The 15,226-nt window shown below is 38.3% G+C and overlaps 1 protein-coding gene across 1 annotated transcript; it reads left to right on the top strand.

Annotated features, from left to right (window-relative positions):
* The first annotated feature begins 7,055 nt into the window (after positions 1-7,055).
* th (tyrosine hydroxylase) lies at positions 7,056-14,334 on the top strand. Its single transcript, XM_071503757.1, has 13 exons — positions 7,056-7,265; positions 7,784-7,987; positions 9,073-9,247; positions 9,360-9,448; positions 9,579-9,646; positions 9,755-9,805; positions 10,433-10,578; positions 10,722-10,857; positions 11,644-11,713; positions 11,807-11,863; positions 12,507-12,602; positions 12,703-12,836; positions 13,485-14,334. The coding sequence occupies exons 1-13, from the start codon at positions 7,182-7,184 to the stop codon at positions 13,642-13,644; spliced, it is 1,470 nt and encodes a 489-aa protein (XP_071359858.1). The 5' UTR covers positions 7,056-7,181; the 3' UTR covers positions 13,645-14,334.
* The last annotated feature ends 892 nt before the right edge of the window (positions 14,335-15,226 follow it).

Genomic DNA, 15,226 nt, shown 5'->3' with positions numbered 1-15,226 from the left:
TTGCAAGATCTGTATATTGGGAACACAAGTTGTTATCTTAGGAACAGGATAATTAAATATAATTTGATGTGCTTACCCACTCACCTCAAAATGGAGAGCTAATCAAGTTGTATTTTCACCTACAGATGTCGTGACTAAATTCTTGCTGCTCTGGCACAATAACACAGGAGTGTTCTAAATAGAAATCATATGCTGCATATTTTAAAGGACAATGGGCTTAGCTGTTGGAAGGACTACACAGATTCTGATTACACACAGACTTCAACTATGATCAGTTACACAGTCTAGGGTGATGCATATATCCAGATGGATGTTTATAAACTGCTAAGAAAATTGCCATATTAGGTGAACTGGCTCCTGAGCATTCAGCAGAGACAACAACTTCAACAAAGATAGAATTTCTCAAAAGAGCCAAATTGTATCTGGTGCACTGACCAATGTTAACACACAGTCTTTCGGTGTATTTGTTATGTACATGTGCATGGTGTATGTATTGACAGCTTCTCATAAAAAAATCATATGCCTCAAAGACAAACAGTAACCTGAAAGGTTTTGGGTTTATTTTACAAAAGTATTAGAGATGTTGTCCCAAACTTAGGGACACATTAAATACCTTGCTACCACAAGACTAGAAAAACATAATGGGCTTTGGGGCCTTTGTAGTTCTACAATAAAAACATAATATATTCATACAACATAAAATATTCTATCAAATTCTGGGAGAGAACAACAATGACTAAGGCAGTCTGCACCCTCTTATAGGGCCTTTAGTTTAATGCTGGCATGAAAACAATCTTTTTTGACGAGCAGTGACATATCATGCACTTTGACCATTTGGCATTTTGTATTTTGTACAGCTCTCATGATGTAAAGGTGCATAGGTGAACTGAAAATGCTGTATTTTGGTGGAAATAGGTTCTTTGACAGCACGTTGACAACTGATGTCCAACCATGTCTATTTAAATCACACACAGCCAACAACAGACTGCTGCAGAACAACTGAACACACTTCTGTGGCACATCAAACTGGTGGGGATTACAAAATTGTCATAATTTATGTACGTGTCCTATTGATACAAGATGCAACAGTGTCATGCAAAATGTCTTCATTTCGAAAATACTGTTCCTTTTAAATACTTGTTGATTTTAAATGTTTTTTTTTTTTATGGGGAAAAAAGTGTCTAATAAAGCAGAATAATGATTGCGGTTGTTTTGCCTAACCTTGAAAAAGAAGCTCCACATCTTGCTTTGGATAATCATGTGAACATGCTCACTATGAACAAGCTGTCATTTTTTGCACACATGTAAATCATTTAAACAAGCAGAATACATGACTGGCAGAACAAGCAGTAACACCGCAGGTGGGGTTTATCTGAGGTTCCAGCTGCTTGATTTTTTTTGTCATGGGCTGCAGTAGCTTGGCCCTCCAGGCTGCTGGATGACAGGGACCCATTAAGGAAAGGTAAATCTAATTAGGAGTCTCTCCAGCCGTGTGTCATTGCTGGAGGGGGAATGGGCAATGTTACAGCGTCATTATGCTGCTTCTGTGACTCCAACATGGGACAAATGATTGGATAAGACTTTAACATGGTGCTTAGACTACTTATCTACGAGCAGAATTATGTTTCTGGACACACAGGAAGGACGTCAGAGATGAGAAGTGCTGAGTCGTAAGAGTGGTTTCTCTGGATGTGTGGTAGTTTTAAGGGAATGCTACAAGTCTGTACAATCAACAAAATCAGTGTGTGTTTTCGTGTGTATGTGCGCATATGTAAGGGAGTGCATCCTGTTCTCAAAGGAAACACACAAATAGTTTAATATTTGAATAGATCCTGATGTCATTCCTTGCAGCACTTGCAGAAATAAACCAATTTGTGCTATTTGTGACCAGTTAGTTCTCAGACCACTTATGGAAATCATTGTTGAATGACATATAACTTCCCAAGTGAATTTCTATCCTGCTGGGCATATCCAACATGACACGCACAGTAAATATGTAGATGCATCCGGACCACAATCAAACTTATCAGATATGACATTTAGAAAAGCAGAGACTGCTCGAGAAACAAAGAGCAAGTGAAACGCGTGACACATGTAGCCTAAAGCACTGATAATGTGTGGTAGAAAAGTGTCAAGTTAATGCTTGAAAAGTTTAAACCACTTATTTCCTTTATCTGTTCTTGAAGTGATGGGAAATTTTAAATACATATATTTGTTTTTCTCAAGAGGAAACAAGGATCAGTTCAGTCATTGTGCTCAATTTAGAAATCTTCAATCAACTTTCCCCGTTCAGTCATAATGAGATAACATCAAATTACCTTTGCACTCGGTGTGAATGTTTGTTCCCTTGGATGTGAGGACATACTCGCACCAAAAAAACAGGTTTTATTAGAAGGTACGAATGGGAAAACTCTGGTGGTGACTTTGTTGTGTCACATACACAGCTGTACTTACCATGTAAACTGACGACAGTTTACATTGAGCATCAGTTCCACAACCACTGGCCCACCCCAGCAACACTTTATGCCACCATTGTCAAATTACACATGCAGAGAGAGACACTGAAGGAGCACTCTGTGTGATTAGTCATTCCACTTGGCAGCTGTATTTTGACACATGCAAAAACAATCACAGTCATCGCCAGTCACAGATTCCCAGATGCTCTGTTAAAAAGAAAAAGAAAAAACAGAAAAAAAAATACTTCAAACAAACAGTCAAGTTGTACTGTGTACTTCTTAAACAAACTGATCACATTTTGATTTTGCATTACTGTGACCTAATGTGATCACCTTTTGCTTGTTGAGCCATAAATATGTATCCTTCTGGTTTTACTGACACTAACCAGCTTCACAAAGCTGATAAATGAAAGGAAAAACCAACATCAAGGGTGTTAGTAAGGAGTCGGGGACACCAAGTCTCTGCTTCTCTGCTCCTTGTTCACCAAATTCTAAAACTCTGCTGGAAGGATGAACACGATTCTTTCAAAAAGGTATTCTCTTATTTGTGTGTGTTGATGATGGTGTTGTAGAACATTGTCACACACATACAGTAAGTCCAAAATCTCCCATTGATGTTCACTTGGGTTGGGTTCTGGTGACTTTGTAGGCCACAACATAAACTGAATAATTTTCTGTGACCCCTCACGCCCTGTATGGAGGCATCTGCAATAATTCTTTCACCAATTTGTATATTGTTCATTTACAAGAGTACAGAATTTAAAGGTACCCTGAAGTGTTTTTGACCACTTCTATGGGGCAGTTTTTTGTTAGAGTGTGTCCTGTGCATGTGCGTGTAATGCAGTACACATTCCTGCCAACGGTTTCATACTATTCTATTGATAAACAAGAAGTGGTGATGTGCAGGGATCTTCAAGTCTGTAAACATGAGTGTAAACAATACAATGTTAAAAATATGGCTTTACACATGTTTTATGAAAATGGAAACGCAATATGTTTTGTTGCTTGTCATCATTAGTGTCTTTGTGTTTTTATTTTTATGTGATCTTAAACTGAGCTTTAATCTGAGATTTTATTTTCAAATTCCAAATAAACCAGAAATCATGTTTGTGACTTGCAATGAAAACCTTCAATCAGTCTTACTATTGCTGTATATCTACAGTGTGTACAAGCTGAGGTACAAATATTAGAGCAATGCAATTTGATTGTAATCGCAAGAGACAATCAATCACACTCAATCAGACATCATACAGATGGCTCAAGCATCGCAGTTGCCAAGCTTTGTTTTCTTTATAAGTGGTCTTTGAGCTCCCCTGAATGTAATTTTTCCAATGATGTTTGTATATCAAACATCATCAAAGTAAACATCTTGAGAGAGTTGTGTGCAGGTTGCTGTGTGGAGAATATGTGACAGGTGGGCATTCACTCACTCCACGATACACATGTATGCATACTTCTAGACATATACACACTCACAAGTTTGTGAGGGTACCACTAGTCACGCACCAAGCACTACAAGATGATATCTTCATTTTTAGGCTGTTTACCCAACATTATTGAGATTAATAGGACATTTATTTTGTGTTGCCTCTTCTCTTCATCAACTGGATGAGTCTAATGACCCCCACAAAGGTGACCAGCATTGTTCGGCAGCGAGAGAAAGAAAAGAAATGTGGGGGATGATGAATAATAGCCCAGCTGGTCGTGTTAGCTGCAATTAGCCCATCTGAAGTCCCACAATTATGCAGGGAAAAGCTGACACTCACAATGCCACAATGCTGCCGCTGAATCAATACATAATTGTAATAATTATCATCCTGGTGTCATTTGTGGACATGTCCGACACTTCCAGAAAAGAAGATGGAATTGGATAAACATTGGATGTATTGCAAAGAGATATATTGCCTCTTCAAGTGCAACATTTCTAACAGAAGGTAGCCTCTATACCTGGTATGAGCAATGATGGTGTGTGTGTGTGTGTGTGTGTGTGTGTGTGTGTGTGTGTGTGTGTGTGTGTGTGTTTGTGGGGGGAGTCAAACTAACTACATACCATACCTCAGTACAAAGCCAACAGGATTTTCTGAATGGCTCAACACTTCTGACACTGCTCTTAAGAGAATTTAAGGCCAAGGCTTAAACACTAAACTTAACCACACTCAAGATCATTCAGGCACTTGAACTAAGATTACATCATCTATTATTCACATATATACAGCATTTTTGATAATAGTGTGATTTACTTTTCAAGCAGAAATGTTAAGGATGTTACATATCACTGTCATGGGACTGTTGATCAAACAAAAAAAAGACATCACCTTGAGCTATGAAAAACTGAGCTACGCTTTTTCTTTTTTTTTCTTTTTACAATTTTCAAGTATGTTAAATACAAAATGATTAATAAGATAACTGAGAAAATAGTAGGCATTCGTTGCAGTGTTATAAAACATCCATGTGTCAAAGTGATAATATATGTGTTAAAAGGAGCTGAAGCAGCCTGGCAGCAGATAACTAAAGCAGATATGGGATCAGCATTCTCACTGAGGTTTGAAAATTAATTATTAGTTCTCTTTATGATTTTAATTAAAACCAGAAACACACACACCGGCAGGTTGGACACAGTCATTGTTGAAATCACAATAACTCCAGAAAAACTTTTGCTCTACAAGTTTTAGATTATATAAACTGCAGGTTTCATTGACTTGCATTTATGTGTAGCGTTATGCACAGTGTTTTAGTGAGGAGACGGGAAGATGCAGGAAAGCTTTTTCTCCAGGAGATTTTAAATAACCAGTAATAGGCTGGTCTTGATAAACTGGGCTGACACAGGAAAGCAGACATTTGGAGGGAGGGATAGCAGTTTATCTTGATCCTGATTCAGCCTGTAGCTCCACAGTAACAAAATCTGGTGCACTGTTGTACAATCATTGAATCTCTTGGGGTTTGGAATAGAATTGTTTTATATCAATTTTCTTTTTTTACTAGACCCACTTAGCAAAGATATACAATTATGTAAAAAATTAAGTAATTTTTTTAGTCAGAGATGTTTTTTTTTTTTTGAATGGCTAATGTTTTCTGGCTGTTTTAACATGTCTCTCTTATTGAGGAAAACCTCAATAACTTGTGAATTATTATTGCAGCAAGTAATCTAAATTTTCTGTCTCTTATCATCTACATCGACCCCGGGAGTCATTTGTTGGATTTCTAATTGCTTAAAAAAATAATAATAATAATAAAGTGCCTTCAAGACTCGGATGGAACCAACCATGAAACTGATAATGGTTCCTATTTCTGAATAAATGTCAAGCTTCTGCCTGTTGCTCAGTCTTTTATGTCATACCACTTTCAAAAAAGGTCAAAATAAAGAAAAAAAAACACAACAAAGCTTAATTTCTAAAGGAAATGTGTCCTGTTTCCGTGCAGAGAAGAGGCCTAACGAGGTGGAAAGGTGGTTTCTATCTTATTGTCTGTTTGCTTTATCTTTCTTTCTTCATACTCACTCCTTCATCCCCCAATAAATGAAGGGACTGCCGCTGTCTGTGCCTGGGGCTACATCAGTGCTCTTTAGCATTTTCAGCCTGTGTGTTCAGGTTGGAGGAAGAGTCACACTGGGGTCCGTTTGTCTTCTCTGCACTCTTGTAAGGTTGCTGCTGTGGCAGCATGTGGCCAGAGGTCCAAAGATAATCCTTTTACCTCTGCTCGCCTGTGGGTACCACACATTTGTGGGCACCATACATCACTACACAATCTTGTGATTGTGGACGATAACCACCAAAGTCCTCAGCCAAAAGCGATGCACATTCACTTGATGTGGTTGTTGCTGAGGTAAGAGTCAGGCACAGTGGCCAAAACAGGAAAACAATGTGTTGTTCTCACTTCCCTCATTATGTGTGTGTGCGTGTGTGTGTGCGTGTGTGTGTGTGTGTTTCCACAATCAAATCTAATTTTGTGAGGATCTGTGGAGATTGGATTGAACTGATAAAGTGACTTAATTTTCCACAGTTGACTTTTCTCAGGTCTAACCTTTATGTAAAGCCCTGAGGTCAAAGCTTTGATTATTGTCGAAAGCTGACTACAGTGTATCCATCCAGTTTTTGTAACCACAAAATTAGTTACTCACTTATGTAAAAACTAAACATTAATAAACATTAACTGAGAAAAAAAACTTGAAAAAACATTTTATATGAAATTAACATTAATTATTTATACATGGAAGGCCATTGAGAGTAAGCTTTCAAGGACCACCCTCAAGAAATATTTTAGACAGAGATTAAAGTATCAGTAAAATAAATATAAATATACTAATAACTTGAAATGCATTTAAAATGTTTATTAAGTTGTAAATTCAACATCTATTGTATTTTTGATTATTTCGATGAAAATGTGCCAAACGTTAGAAATATGTTCTGTTTAAAACTTAAACTATCTGTATCTGTATGGAATTTGCAAAAGGTCATATATACTGTAAATAGACCGCTTCAAGTTAGGTTGTGACTGATAGATTCTGCGCATTGATTGATTAGAGAGAGATTAGCGTGTTTGACGTCAGAAACTGCAAACAAATGACCCCATAAAAAGAGGGACCCTGTCTGAACAAAAAAAAAAAAAGAAAAGCTCTGGGCACACAGCACAGCTTGAGAGGTCTAGAGAGCGCCACAGCTACACTGTCACTTCAGTCACACTTTGACTCGCAAACAAACATAATAAAGAAGACTTGTGAGCCTAAAGATGCCCCTTTCAAGCAGCTCCACATCCTCCACAAAGAGCATCCGCAGAGCAGCGTCTGAGCTAGAGAGGTCTGACTCCATCACGGTAAGTAATATCAACAGCATCAAGTTTACATCAGCAAGTTCGTTTTTCTGGAAAAAAATGAGTTATAATCTTCAGTCTGTAAATGTGTGCCAGTTATATGTCCAAATTATATTCAAAGCATCGCTAAAAACTGTTTGCGTTTTTGCGCGCAGAGTTTGGCGAGGTGACCACATTACGCAGCGACGGTGCCTGATGTGCACAAGATCATATCCGCATAGAAAAAAAGAATTGAACAATTTACAGAAACACCAGCTTAAACGTATGCTGTGGCAGCTACTCAGTCTTAGCTATGTCGTAGGTTTACCTTGACTGCATTGCTGTTCTAATGCGCATTTGGAGATGTAAAGCGCTTCCATCAAATATCCAAAAAGATATCGAAAAGGTAAGAAAAGCCCAGCAGTTTACCTTGCTCTCTTGTTGTGCCCTTGTTTTCTGTCAGTCATTAAATTAAAATGTTTGCAGCACGCCAGAGTTTGATATATCTGTTGTTTGTTTGTTTTTTTTGTTTTTTTTAATAGTCCCCAAGATTCCTCGGTAGGCGGCAAAGCTTGATCGAGGACGCGCGCAAGGAGAGGGAAGCCGCCGCTGCAGCGGCAGAGGCTGCAGAGGCCAGTGAGCAGATAGTGTTTGAGGAAGACGATGGAAAAGCACTTCTCAACCTCTTTTTCACGTTAAGGAACTCCAAGACACCTGCGCTGTCGCGAACACTGAAAGTTTTCGAGGTATCGCAATAGACAAACAGAGTTTTCACTTATGACTACTAGTGTGTTAGTTTACAGCGAATTACAAATCTGTGTATTTGACAGAGAAAAATGGTTTAAAAAAAACTCCTTATGAAAGGTTTATAAGTTGTAAATAAAAACATTATTAGTGGTCTTTACAGATCAGTTATAAGCCACTAACAAGGCTAAGTTTGGGGTTGCCTGGTTGTTCAAAATTCCTTCTGTTTGGTGTATTATTCTGTATTTGGGAATAATATAGTTATACATGTTGGTAGGCCTAATTAATGGGCTCATGAGCTTCTCACTTTCTGATACGCCATCAGGTGTGTAGTTTTTAGTGAAATATCAAATTATGGATTATGTTCCAGATCATCTGAAGCCCTTTTGCATGAGGTAAGTAGTCAAAGGGATTTTTCTGGCAACCCAAAGGATGCTCTATTAGTGTCTTATAACTGACCTTGAGATCCTGAGAATTGGTAAATCATTTCTTAACATAAAAAACTAGTTAACTAAAAACTGAAATTAGAGTCCCATATAAAGGGTGCCTTATCAGATGCGGTACCAAAAAAGGTCATCATATCATATCCCGTATACAGGCTCACTAATGGATATACTGTGGACAAGCGCATCTCATTTACTGCACAGTGAAATCTTGATCATCTGTGAGAGATTAATTAAATTGAATGTGGAAGCTAACTTGGTCTCTTTGGATACAATACAGAAAGTGTAATATAACCTCTTTTGGGGACATTTACCATATTAGGGCGCTTAGCCAAATTATAAAAGATATTTTAAATGTAAGGTATTGCAGTACTGTACTGTTTTATGTCTTATAACACTCTAGTGTATAGTTTGCTACAAACTTTATATATTTTTCTGTCACCCAATTCATGCACTTTCCTATTTTTCTGTCACAGAAACTGCTCCACGTTTTCTTTGGGTTTGCTTGTGTCAAAAATGAAGATCTTAGTGACATTCAGGATGTACTCCTCTCCATTTCAAATACTGTGCTCCATAACTGTATCCCACCTTTGTCATGCTTTGAATGTGATCCAGCACATTTCATTGTGTTGGTTGTATTTCAGACATTTGAAGCTAAGATTCACCATTTGGAGACACGGCCTTGCCGGAAGCTAAAGGACAGCCTGGAAGGCCTGGAGTACTTTGTCCGCTGTGAGGTGCACCTCTCGGACGTCAGTGCTCTCATTGGTTCCATCAAGAGGAATGCCGAGGATGTTAAAACCACCAAAGAAGTCAAATGTAACACCCTTTACCTGCTTTTACGAAATAGATTCAAAATATTATGTGTTGCAGAAGTAACCACAAAACAGAACAACTTGAACTGAGCCATTTCCCCCCTTTTCTCTATTAGTTCATTGGTTCCCAAAGAAAATAGCAGATTTGGACAGATGTCATCATCTGGTCACAAAATTTGATCCAGACTTAGATCAAGACCATCCTGTAAGTATCAACTCTGCCAGTTGCGAAGACAAAGAGAGACAATTGTTGTTACTTAGCTGGTTATATTGTTGGACCAATATGTCATTACACAGAAAATGTGATCACTGTTTGATATATTTGATTTGAATAGGGCTACACAGACCCTGCCTACAGACAGAGGAGGAAGATGATTGGTGACATCGCCTTCAGATACAGACAGTGAGATACAGTCATTTGCCTTAATACTGCACTTACATCCATATGAAAAAAAAAACAGAAAACTAAAACTTGATTATCACTGATACATTTGTACATGTTTGTCCTCAGTGGAGAGACAATTCCCAAAGTGGAATACATGGAGGAGGAGATTGGCACATGGTAAGGGCTGATGCATGCTCATTTACAATGCTGTTGATATATGTTGTGCATGTGAAGGCTGATGGCTTATACCACCAAGCATAAAATCAAAATTGTTTCTCAAACAAGCAGTTTGGCCTTCCTGCTGTAAAATGTCTCACCACTCACTGAGTCGGTTTCATCTAATTTCTGGCACTGCTGGATTTGGTTTGTCTTTCATGGGTATTTTGGCACATTAGTTACAGATGAGGGGTGGGGGTCAAAACAGCTATCAAAGCAGCTTGAGCTCATCTGAGCACAAAATATGGATTTTCACTTGACAGTTCCAGCAAATAGTCATTATTTATGAATTATGTTTCCATCAAAGCAGTTACTGAAGCTCCTTTTCAGACAGTTAGTCCATGCCTTTATCAGGTACAGCAAGGAATATTTATTTGCATAGCAGTTTTCAGTAAGAAGGCAAACCAAAGTGCAGTGCAAAATATAAAAAAAAAATAGTCCCAAATTTAATTTCAAGATATTTTATCATTAATTGTTCAGTAGTTTCCATAATTCTTTATGCTGTAGAAGGAGACAAGACATATTTTGTTTGAAAAAATAGATTAGATAGATAGAATAGACTTTTTATGTAATTGTATCTCTAATCAGGCGCAAAGTCTACTCAACCCTGAGGGACTTGTATGCCACCCATGCCTGCAATGAATACCTTGAGGCCTTCCGTCTGCTGGAAAGGCATTGTGGGTACAGTCCAGACAACATCCCCCAGTTGGAAGACGTGTCACGCTTCCTCAAAGGTAAAGACGGGATAAGAAACGATGTTAGGCATGATAAGTAAACACCCACAGTGGAACAAATGTTTAGTGCCCATCTGCCCAAAGTTTTATGCTCCTCCTTTGTCCCTTTATCTCCCTTTTCCTTAACACACACACAACCCCAGAGCGTACAGGGTTCATACTGCGTCCAGTGGCAGGTCTGCTCTCAGCCAGAGATTTCCTGGCCAGTTTGGCATTCCGGGTGTTCCAGTGCACCCAGTACATCCGACATGCCTCCTCTCCTATGCACTCCCCAGAACCGTGAGTACATCCGTGACTCCTCTTGCTTTGCTCCTCACATAAATTTCTATGCTGTTGGTGTCTCTGCAATAATGTTCAGTAAACCTCCACAAGCCTCCCATCTTTTAATATGGGATATGTGTGTACCTCATACACACAAACAAAAAGATAACAGAACGTAAATAAATGCAATAAATATATGAAAAAAAGCAAAAATACAAAGCACACAGAATGAAACAAACAGGTACTGACAAGAAATGAGGTGCAGTGAGGAATAATATCTTATTTAGAAAAAAAAATTACAGGAAAATGAATTTATTGCAATATATTAAAGTTAGAATTAGAATTACTGCCTCACTGTTGTATGCCTCTACCAACCAGTCTATACAGTTATATACAGACTCATATGATATTACATTTAACAAAAGGTATTAAGTGTATTACATCATAATTAGTGAATGAATACTTGAGTTATGGTCAAAAACTTGTTTTGTGAGATCACAGTGGCCTTTGACCTTTGATCACCAAAATCTAATCAGTTCATCTTTGCGTCCAAGTGGACCTTTGTATCAGATGAGTCTGGCTTTTCTCTTTTCTTCTTGGTTTTTGTTTCCATTTTCTTCTGTTTCACACTGAGCAAAGAATTGTTTTTCACTCTGAAACCACTGCTTTGTAATGCAAGCAGACTAAAGTGGCAGTTTGTGATCCCAAAGTCTGTATTTAGTTAAACTGATCTGTGTAGAAATTTTAGTTTGGATTAAATCTGGTCACAGCTGAATTTCTCTGTCTCTCTCTCATTCTCTTCAGTGACTGTGTCCATGAACTTTTGGGCCATGTCCCCATGTTGGCCGACCGCACCTTTGCCCAGTTTTCACAGGTTAATGTTAAAGGATCTTGCAGACTTATAGAATATTTATTCCCATGTTCTGCTATTACGTTCTGATGACAATTTATTGCTTATTTGTTGCAGAACCTTGGCCTGGCATCACTTGGAGCTTCAGATGAAGATATCGAGAAACTGTCCACAGTAAGACTTGTCCTCCAATACCAGAAATACTTAGGAACGGTGCAAAAATTATTGAGGTGGAGAGAGGGGCTTAACTATATATTTGACTTTAAAAATCAAGACCCTCCTCAGGGTTATTAAAATTAGCTTTTAACACTCCTCTTGACTGAGAATGAAATTAGAAATGGTGCGTTCTTTAGAGAGAAAATCTCTAATGTTTCACAATACATTATGAAATTATGGTTCAAGAAAATTAAAATGAGATGCAAGATAAATCAGAGACACGACTGTTGTCCACCCTGTACAGTAAAACAAACCCTTTGGTCTATGGACTACACATTTTTTTGACATGAATATTTTGTCCAAACTATTCAGTCTTTTGTATTTGGTGAATCTCAAAAGAAAATGAAGAAAAAAAGCATATAAATCTGAAGCGAAAAACAAAGAAAACTAAAGACTGTCCCCCGTTCTCCCAAAACAATCAGACTATCCTCGCTTCTGCCAAAAGAAGAAATATACAGCCCTCCCCTTTTCTGACCCCACCTCCCCTCCTTGATCATTTTCAAGTCCCTTATCAAAAATGTGACATATGGATAATGAACTGATTGTCCACAGCAGTTTTCTTTTTCTCAGTCACTTTCTTTATGTTTTTTCCTCCTACCAGCTGTATTGGTTCACCGTCGAGTACGGCTTATGTAAACAGAACGGTGAGGTGAAGGCTTATGGCGCTGGACTGCTCTCCTCCTATGGAGAGCTTGTGGTGCGTTCCTGATACTATTCTCTGGATAAGAAAAGGTAACAATCTTAGTCAACTGAGCCGTGAGCTAATTCTCCATCTTTTTCTTCTAACTTCAATCCAGCACTCTCTGTCTGACGAACCAGAGACCAGGCAATTTGAACCAGAGGCTGCAGCAATGCAGCCCTATCAAGACCAGACATACCAGCCTGTTTACTTTGTTTCTGAGAGTTTTTCAGATGCCAAGGAAAAATTCAGGTATTTTCTTTTTGGACCAACACATGCAAATACACAAGAACATACAGAGGCAGAAAGAGAAAAGAAGAAAAAAACAAAAAAGGAGAAGGGTTATGTAAGGACAAGGTCAGAGAACAGCCAGCCAACCCCTAAGGCCACAAACTTTTGTAGGTCAGCCATAGCAGCCAGATGACAGCTGTTACTAATGTAGTGTTTCTTACCAAGGCAAAATGCTGGAGTTTTATTTGGCAAACACATCAAATGTTGCCCTGCAAAACAAGTAGCTTTAGTGAGTGTTTTGACAGTATCTGGTCTCTAGTAGAATATAGCACATGACATCCCTGCCACACTGGGTGAGAAAATATCAGCCTGGGATTGTTTGTGCAGCCCTAGCGTAGCATAGTAAATATAAAACAGAGGACATTATGAATGTTATATTATAGGAGTATATTCTTATCTGGTGCTGATATCCCAATTTCTATATAGAGCAGGCTAAACTAAAACTCGGGTAACTTTTTCTTGTCAGTTAAAAGGAAGTTTCTTACAGCCAAGTGACATATTTTGGTTTACAATTCTTAGACAGGATAACTTCAGTACATACATCCATGAAGAGCTCAAAGACGATCTTTTTTTTTTTTTTTTTTCAAATTTCTGACCTCTTCATACCAGGACGTACGTGGCCGGTATCAAGCGTCCCTTCTCAGTGAGGTTTGATCCCTTCACCAGCAGCATTGAGGTCCTGGACAACCCACTGAAGATCCAGGGAGGCCTGGAGGGAGTGAAGGATGAGCTAAAGATGCTGACAGATGCCCTCAGTGTTTTGTCATGATGATGCCCCCTGGTCTGTGACCATCCCGCTGTTGTTTGCTTCCTCTCCACTGTGCTCTGAGACGTCTGACGTGTAAACAAGACCAATGTGTCCATCTTTCTGTGCTGTACCTCCAGTATGATGCTGTTTCTGATGAGCTGTCGCTTGCTGTGGCTGGCTGTTTGGCCGACAAGGTTGCAACCATTAAAACCTCAATACATGGCGCAGGCAACGTTTCCAAAGATGTTTAATGCCTCGCTGAGTGTGGATCCTTTTGTGAAATTATGGGGTTTTACTGACTGGGCCATTCATGCTTTTAAAGCAATTTTGTGTTGTTTGAAAATTATGTCAAAGTTTGAACCAAAATCAAAGGGAACTGTGATAATGAATGTATTAAATTAAACTAGATGAGTATGGTATAATTATTTTAAAATCAAAGAAAAATAATGGTATAACATTGCGTATATTCAAATCATATTTATTTAGAAACAAGAACTATTTCTGCTGTGTTAAAGGCTTTATTTTCCATATGTGAATTCAGTATTTGAGTATTATCTCTAAATTTGCAGTTTTATTTGGTTTTATGTTGTTTTTGTCTTGCAGTGGAAATGCATAAAAAAAGAAATGATGAAACATATGTTCAATGTTACGAACTGTGGATTACTGCTTCAGTAAAAAGAATCTGTCAAATATTAAATAATTGCAAATTAACATTCTCTTTTGCTGTCGTGTTTACAATCTGTGAACTTTTTTAGTTCTGCAACTCCTGAGAAACACATCCAATTACATATCATTCTTTATGATAATCTCCTCTCAGGTCTGTTAAGAGAAACAGAAATCCCTCATATGCTTGTCTACATAACAATTTACATTTGTCTGCCACAAGAGGGGGCTGTCCAGCAGTTTACCTAATCTAACCATCACATCAGATTCTTATTGAGCATATTAGGGAAGTAAATCTTCTTAATTCTCACCTCCTGCCTTTAACCACATTGGGCTGTTTTGCAAGATTCTTTGATGTTTTTAGAACAAGCTTATGAAATGTGAACGACATAATAAACTAAAAACATGGATGTAAAAGCTTTAGAAAGTATATATATTAACACTGAAAAAAAAGTGTGCTATAGGCTATGGCCACTATCTACATTAATAGCACAGATTCCTGAATTAAGATAGGAACGCACCTCCACCAAATTGATCTACTTGATACATGCTATTTGGAACAGCTTACTGTCCATGAGTCATGACACAATGAAAAAATGTTAAATTCCATAGGAAAGAAGAAACGCCTGTCCGGACAAACCTCCTGCTGGTCAGGTAAGAGGTTGTGATCCTGAACCAGCAGCCAAACTCACACATCTGAGACAAACAAATAGAGGTTCACTACCCGGACCACTAGGTGTCAGTCTGAGTCTGAAGACAAGCCCAGATCCTTACCTTCTGCAGGGGCCACACTTACATAAAGGAACCATCAGACTGTTTTAGAAGGAAAGAAAGTGCATATGTCTTGCTTACATGTAAAATCACATTGCCAGATCGATGTATGCAGACGCTTTTTTTTGTTTTAAAGCTGCCTATGCAACACCTGGATGAGGTGTCACTT

This window comes from Trachinotus anak, unplaced genomic scaffold (assembly GCF_046630095.1).
Source record: "Trachinotus anak isolate AG129_WGS33_773 ecotype Australia unplaced genomic scaffold, CSIRO_AGI_Tana_v1 ptg000002l, whole genome shotgun sequence".
NCBI lineage: Eukaryota > Metazoa > Chordata > Actinopteri > Carangiformes > Carangidae > Trachinotus > Trachinotus anak.
The sequence above is the reverse complement of the archived record's forward strand: the minus strand, read 5'-3'. Positions and strand labels throughout refer to the sequence as shown.

What these genes read in the sequence shown, in the direction of transcription:
- th (XM_071503757.1), top strand. Translation starts at nt 7,182, where the DNA reads ATGCCCCTTTCAAGCAGCTCCACATCCTCCACAAAGAGCATCCGCAGA. An exon ending in GAACACTGAAAGTTTTCGAG is followed by an intron (nt 7,988 to 9,072) that starts GTATCGCAATAG and finishes GTTGTATTTCAG; the next exon opens with ACATTTGAAGCTAAGATTCA. An exon ending in AACCACCAAAGAAGTCAAAT is followed by an intron (nt 9,248 to 9,359) that starts GTAACACCCTTT and finishes TTTCTCTATTAG; the next exon opens with TTCATTGGTTCCCAAAGAAA.